Source organism: Bactrocera oleae, chromosome 2 (assembly GCF_042242935.1).
Source record: "Bactrocera oleae isolate idBacOlea1 chromosome 2, idBacOlea1, whole genome shotgun sequence".
NCBI lineage: Eukaryota > Metazoa > Arthropoda > Insecta > Diptera > Tephritidae > Bactrocera > Bactrocera oleae.
Window position 1 is genome coordinate 28,009,479 of NC_091536.1, and position 7,279 is coordinate 28,016,757.

Sequence of the window (7,279 nt, forward strand, 5' to 3'; positions counted from 1 at the left end):
ATACATAAATCCACTAATTTTACAGATTTGGACTAAAATACCATTATCGTGTTAAAACCTTTTTACAAATACATGTTAAACATGTAGAGCATTTGGAAAAAGTTGAACATTTTAAGATTTACGTTCAAAGTTGTTTTTATTGTAGCCTCTATCAGAACTATTAGCAAAAGCTACCACAAATACATAAATCCAATAATTTCACAGATTTGGACTAAAATACCATATTCGTCTTAAAAACTCTTTCACAAATAGATGTTGTACAAGTAGAGCATTTGGAAAAACTTGAACATTTTAAGATTTACGTTCGAAGTTGTTTTTCTTGTAGCCTCTATCAGCACTATTAGCAAAAGCTACCACAAAACCTTTTTCACAAATACATACATGTAGAGAATTTGAGAAAATTTCAACATTCTCAGATTTACGCTCAAAGTCTATTTGCCTGTTACCTGTATATTCGCTGTAATCAAAAGCTACTACAAATACATGTAACCATACTTGTAAGCTTCACAGATTTGGACTTAAATACCATTTTCGCAAATACCTACATACATGTTGAGCATTTGGCAAAATTTGAACACACTTAGATTTACGACCAAAGTCTATTTGCTTGTTACCTGTATACTCGCTATAACCAAAAGCTACCACAAATACATGAAACCATTAACTTTACAGATTTGGACTTAAATACCATTTTCGTGTTTAAACCTACTTCACAAATACAAACTTATAGATCATTTGGGAAAACTTGAACATTTTAAGATTTACGTTCAAAGTTGTTTTTATTGTAGCCTCTATGAGCACTATTAGCAAAAGCTACCACAAATACATAAATCCACTAATTTTACAGATTTGGACTAAAATACCATTATCGTGTTAAAACCTTTTTACAAATACATGTTAAACATGTAGAGCATTTGAGAAAACTTGAACATTTTAAGATTTACGTTCAAAGTTGTTTTTATTGTAGCCTCTATCAGCACTATTAGCAAAAGCTACCACAAATACATAAATCCACTAATTTTACAGATTTGGACTAAAATACCATTATCGTGTTAAAACCTTTTTACAAATACATGTTAAACATGTAGAGCATTTGGAAAAAGTTGAACATTTTAAGATTTACGTTCAAAGTTGTTTTTATTGTAGCCTCTATGAGCACTATTAGCAAAAGCTACCACAAATACATAAATCCACTAATTTTACAGATTTGGACTAAAATACCATTATCGTGTTAAAACCTTTTTACAAATACATGTTAAACATGTAGAGCATTTGAGAAAACTTGAACATTTTAAGATTTACGTTCAAAATTGTTTTTCTTGTAGCCTCTATCAGCACTATCAGCAAAAGCTACCACAAATACATAAATCCAATAATTTCACAGATTTGGACTAAAATACCATTTTCGTGTTAAAACCTTATTACAAATACATGTTAAACATGTAGAGCATTTGGAAAAACTTGAACATTTTAAGATTTACGTTCAAAGTTGTTTTTCTTGTAGCCTCTATCAGAACTATTAGCAAAAGCTACCACAAATACATAAATCCAATAACTTCACAGATTTGGACTAAAATACCATTTTCGTGTTAAAACCTTATTACAAATACATGTTAAACATGAAGAGCATTTGGAAAAACTTGAACATTTTAAGATTTAAGTTCAAAGTTGTTTTTCTTGAAGCCTCTATTAGGACTATTAGCAAAAGCTACCACAAATACATAAATCCAATAATTTCACAGATTTGGACTAAAATACCATTTTCGTGTTAAAACCTTATTATAAATACATGCTAAACATGTAGAGCAATTGGAAAAACTTGAACATTTTAAGATTTGCGTTCAAAGTTGTTTTTCTTGTAGCCTCTATCAGAACTATTAGCAAAAGCTACCACAAATACATAAATCCAATAATTTCACAGATTTGGACTAAAATACCATTTTCGTGTTAAAACCTTTAAATAATTCGATTACGCACTCACCTTTTTTCACTTGTTGGCACTGTTACGTAACAAAAAAACCAAACGGACACGGTCACGGCTGATGTCGAAAATATACGGGCGCAAAAAAGGGACGGAAAAGTGGCACGTCTTGTTCGCTTGAAATGCTAACGAAAAAGGGAGGATTTTGTCCTCTGTTAGCCCCTTTTTAGTGTTGAGTTGTGTAGTGTTGTGGTGTGATGTGATGTGTATGTGTGGGTGGTCTGAGTGGTGTGATGTCTGTTGTGGATCGTGTTGATGTGGTGTGTTGGCGCGCAGTGGCGTGTATGGAGGGGGGAGGCGTAACTCATCTAGCCATCCCGGCCCCCCTAGGCGAATTCTAGCCTAGCAATCGCTGTAGTTGCTGCAGCGTAGCAACAACACTGCTGAGGCCAGTGGAGCGGCGGTATGTTGGCCTGGGCTGCCGACGCCGCGTTGACGCCTCCTGTCACCTCGGTCTGGATGGAGGTGGAGCTGCCTGTCTTCGGTTGTGCTCCGGATGGCTGCTCTGCTGCGATCTGCGGCTTGGGGCGAGTTGTCGCCCGACGGCCCGCTTTGGGGTGCGATGCAGCATAGTATGGTGCTGTCTATGGCACAGTTGGCAGAGCGTAACCGACGTACACTCCGGAGTCGTGTGGACCGTAGACAAACAGTTGAGGCAGTGCCCGTGCGCTTGGGCAACCTGCTGACGTTGTAGTGGCTGCATGCTTCGGAAAATGCTGCAGTGTTGCAGCCGGTGTGTGCGTCGACACAGTGGGCATCGGCTGCGTTGCGGCACCGTTGCCGGTGCTGATGAAGGTGTCAGTGGTCGCGCGCCATTACGGGGAGCGGTTGCAGGAACGATTGCCGCTGCGGTTCGTGGTGTTGGAGTTGCCCCAGGGCGTGGCACATTGATGGCGGACCTCACAGCTGGCGTTGGTGTTGCTGCCATATCTACGTCCATATTGATCTGTATGAAGAAGTTGGAATGATTATACATTTGTTGCACGTAAATTTATGGCGAATATGCCACGGTATGTGGCAGGAATGGATCGTCACTTTGATCGATCATTGCGGTTAGAATGGTTGGTTTATAACGGTTTTGTCATTTGCGGGTTTATTGGTTATTTATACGACTAATTCATTTGCGTCGCGGTAATATCGGCGGATTGGTTGTTATTTGCGATTTTGTCATTAGATACGGTTGGCAGAAAACATAATTTCACGAGCGGTCTTGTCAGCGTTCCGCTTTGAGTACGGAGATCAACTACTCGTATATGACCGTCGGAACCGTAATATAGTTTTTCTATGCGGCCAAGCCGCCATTCTGTGGGGGGTAGACAATCATCGTGTATGATAACACAGTCTCCAAGCTTTGGTGCCTTTTCTGGAGTTTTCCATCGGTACCTTTTATGAAGGTCCTTGATGTACTCTTCCTTCCATCGGCGGCTGAAATCATGATGGAGAATTTTGATTCTTTCCCATCGATTTAATAGGGATAACGACCCCACGCCTGGCTCAGGTATGGCCAGAATGGGTGCTCCTTTAAGAAAATGCCCTGGAGTTAGGGCTGTGAAGTCGGAGGGATCTTGCGAGAGTGTTGTGAGTGGCCGTGAATTGAGAACGGCTTCAATTCGGGTTAATAAGGTAGTGAATTCTTCATAATTCAATTTATAATTTCCAGCTACTTTTTTGAAGTGGGATTTGAAGCTTTTTACAGCTGATTCCCATAAACCACCCATATGAGGAGCGCTTGGGGGGATAAACTGCCAATTAATGCCTTGGGGAACATACTTCTGAACAATTTCAGGTGATACTTGTTTAGTAAAATCCACAAACTGTTTTTCAGTGGCTCTTTGAGCTCCAATGAAGGTTTTGCCGTTATCGCTCATTAGTTTTGAGGGGAAGCCGCGTCGTCCGACAAAGCGAGCAAATGCCGCGAGAAAAGCCTCCTTAGTCAGATTTGTACATAGCTCGAGGTGCACTGCTTTTGTCGTGAAACAGACAAAGACAGCCACATAGCCTTTCATTATGGTGGGCGACCTTAGCATGGACGCCTTTATTTGAAAAGGCCCAGCAAAATCGACACCTGTGACTGTGAAAGGCAGAGTGATGTTACAGCGTTCCGGAGGAAGTGCTGCCATAATCTGCGTTCGCAACTTCTGCTTATGCAGAGTGCAGATCTTGAACATGAAAATGCATTTTTTGATTTGGGGCTTAAGTCGGGGAATATAGAACTCTTGGCGGACTATATGTTGCATTAGGCGATGTTCTGCGTGGAGCATAAGTAAGTGGATATAATTGAGGAGTAAAGTGGCAAGTCGAGATTTCTCTGGTATGATTAGAGGATGGCGTTCATTATACGTGAGGCTTGAATTGGCAAGCCGACCATTCGCACGAAGCAGACCTTTCGTGTCTAGGAATGGGTTAAGAACTAAGAGTGAACTCCTTTTGTCAATGGGTTTTGATTCTTTTAATAGTGTTATATCGCGGCTGAAGTAGCGCGTTTGAGTTGATGCGATTAGAGCGACCTTTGCCTTTTGCAATTCCAGGTGCGTCAATGTATCGCATTGGGGGTACTCTGAGGGAACTCCCTTAACTTTAATTTTAAGTCGCTCTATGAACTTTAACATATAGGCGATTACTCTGAGGGCTCGGGAGAACGATGAAAATCGCTCAAGGATGTCAGTATCCTCCACTGCTGTGTGAAAGGAGTCGATCTTTCGACTTTCGGGGGCTATTATATTGCGCATGGGCGATTGTGGCCAAGAATCGGGAGATTCTGTTAACCATCGGGGGCCATTCCACCAGAGGGTGGTGGTGGCGAGATGCAGGGGTTTGCATCCTCTTGTACCTAGATCAGCAGGATTGTCAGCACTGGCTACATGTCGCCAAATGGCTGATCCCACTAGGTCAAGTATTTGAGACGTTCGATTAGCAATGTACGTCTTCCATTCATGTGGTGGTTTTTCCAACCAGGCTAGAACAATTTCAGAATCGGACCAGAGATACAATCTATGTTTCTTCATGTTTAAATGGGTCTGCGCCATGGAAGCTAATTTTGCGAGTAGTAGCGCGCCACAGAGCTCAAGTCGAGGTAGACTTAGCGTTTTTAAAGGAGCCACCTTTGCTTTTGCTACTAATAAGTGGCTTGTGGTCGCGGTATCGCTTTGTGTGCGCACATAGATAGTGGCACAGTATGCCTTCTCCGAGGCATCACAGAAGCCGTGTATTTCGACTTTGTGTTCGGGGAAATAGTTTACCCATCGAGGGATTTGTATCTGGGAAATGTCTTCCAGATTGTTTGCAAACTGGGACCATTTTTCTAAGCGAAGAGGTTTCACTTGTTCGTCCCAGTCGGTTCCGTCTAGCCATAATTCTTGTATCAAGATTTTCGCTTGTATCATAATTGGCGAAAGCCATCCTGCGGGGTCGAAAAGTTTTGCCACAGAGGATAAAATTTGGCGTTTTGTTATGGCGGATAATGCTGATATTGACTCTGTAGTGTATGAAAACTGGTCAGATATCGCATTCCATTGGATCCCCAGAGTTTTTGTTGTACTTTCTTTTTCGAATTTAAGGAAATTAGTGTCCAAGAGATTTTCTTTAGGTATGTCCTTTAAGATATTAGGGTGGTTCGCCGTTATCTTTTTTAACGGAAACCCTGCGGTTTTGAGGGCTTGTGTCACTTGTGCTAGTGACTCGTATGCTTGTGGAAGACTGTGACTTCCAGACAGAATATCGTCTACATACGTTTGTGTTTTTAACACCTGGGTTGCCAGAGGAAACTCTGACTTGGTGTTTTCTGCCAATTCGTGCAGTGTTCGAATGGCTAAATATGGGGCACAGTTGACGCCAAAGGTAACTGTTTTCAATTTATAGTCGCGGAGTGGACTATTGGGAGATTTTCGGAAAATAATTCGCTGAAAATCTTGATCGTCTTTATGTACGACTATTTGTCTATACATTTTTTCGACGTCTCCGTTAAATACGTATTTGAATATACGCCAATTTAAAATTAGTAGCATTAAATCTGGTTGGAGCGTGGGTCCCGTAAATAGAATATCATTTAGGGAATTCCCCGAGCTAGTAGATCTTGATGCATTAAAAACAACTCTTACTTTAGTTGTTTTTTTGTCTGGCTTTACTACTGCGTGATGAGGCAAGTAAAATGAGTGATATTTGCCATTAGTGATTTTTTCGCATGGGCTTACTTCCTCCATGTGGTTTAAATGGAGGTATTCTTCCAACACGCCATCGTATTCTGGCTTAAGCTCACCTTTTTTAAGTAAGTTTTTTTCCATACTTAAAAACTGCTGTATAGCAGAGGTGCGAGAGTGACCTAAGGCGATTGTGTTAGGAAATTGTTGTTTTAGTGGTAGTCGTACGACATACCGACCATTATCTGATCTAGTAGTTGTGGCTTTGTAAAAGTCTTCACAATACTGATCTTCAGGGGTTGTGATTGATATGGGGGGGAGTTCTTCTAACTCCCAAAATTTTTTCAATTGTGAATTGAGGTATTCGTTTGAGATTTCCTCAACCTGAGTGGTCATGGTGGTAACTGGTTCCGAAACTAGTCCACTTAGGATCCACCCAAAAATAGTATTTTGTGCCAGAAGTGTATTTGAAATTTTCTCAATACCTTCGAGTATAATCTGTGGTATGAGATCGCTTCCTAATAGAAGGTCTATTTGAGCGGGAGTGTTGCAGTTGGGATCTGCTAGCTTTAGGTGTGAAACCTTTTGCCAATGCTTGCTATTTATGTGATAGCTTGGAAGCATGTTAGTAAGTTGCGGTAAGACTATAGCTTCTGCTTGTATGTGCTTATCCGCTTGGGGGGAAATTAAGGTAATGGGGCAGATTTTATTAGAGTTTTGAACTACTCTTCCGCCCATTCCTGTAATTTCAAAGTTGGCTTGTTTTTTTGGCAGTTGTAGCCTATTTTGAGCCCTAGACGCTATGAAAGATCGTTGTGATCCTTGGTCTATTAAGGCCCTAAGTTTAAACAGCTCTCCTCGGTGTTCGATGGAGACGACTGCTGTGGGTAGTAGTACCCTACTTTGGTTTTCGCTGTGTAGCGTTTGGGTTTTTAATGCCTTTGAGCAGCATGGTGCTTCTTGGCAATTATCGGGATTTCGCACTTCGGGATTTGCTGTTGCAACTAAACCCGTGGCTCTTTTTGTATTTGCGTTGTTTGGGGGTGAGCTGGAGAATGTGCTGTAATGCAGCATTGAATGATGGCGTTTATGACAATAAACGCAATTAAATTTGCTTTCGCACTCTTTAAGTGTATGTGCATGTGATAGGCAATTTGTACAA

The 7,279-nt window shown here is 41.1% G+C and overlaps 1 protein-coding gene across 1 annotated transcript; it reads right to left on the minus strand.

Annotated features, from left to right (window-relative positions):
* Nucleotides 1-2,182: 2,182 nt before the first annotated feature.
* On the minus strand, nt 2,183-2,921 carry LOC118680049 (uncharacterized). The gene has a single exon (XM_036358051.2). It carries the CDS (start codon nt 2,919-2,921, stop codon nt 2,427-2,429), a length of 495 nt encoding a protein of 164 aa, XP_036213944.2. The 3' UTR covers nt 2,183-2,426.
* Nucleotides 2,922-7,279: the final 4,358 nt, after the last annotated feature.

Coding starts and splice junctions, on each gene's coding strand:
- LOC118680049 (XM_036358051.2), bottom strand. CDS start 2,921: ATGGACGTAGATATGGCAGCAACACCAACGCCAGCTGTGAGGTCCGCC.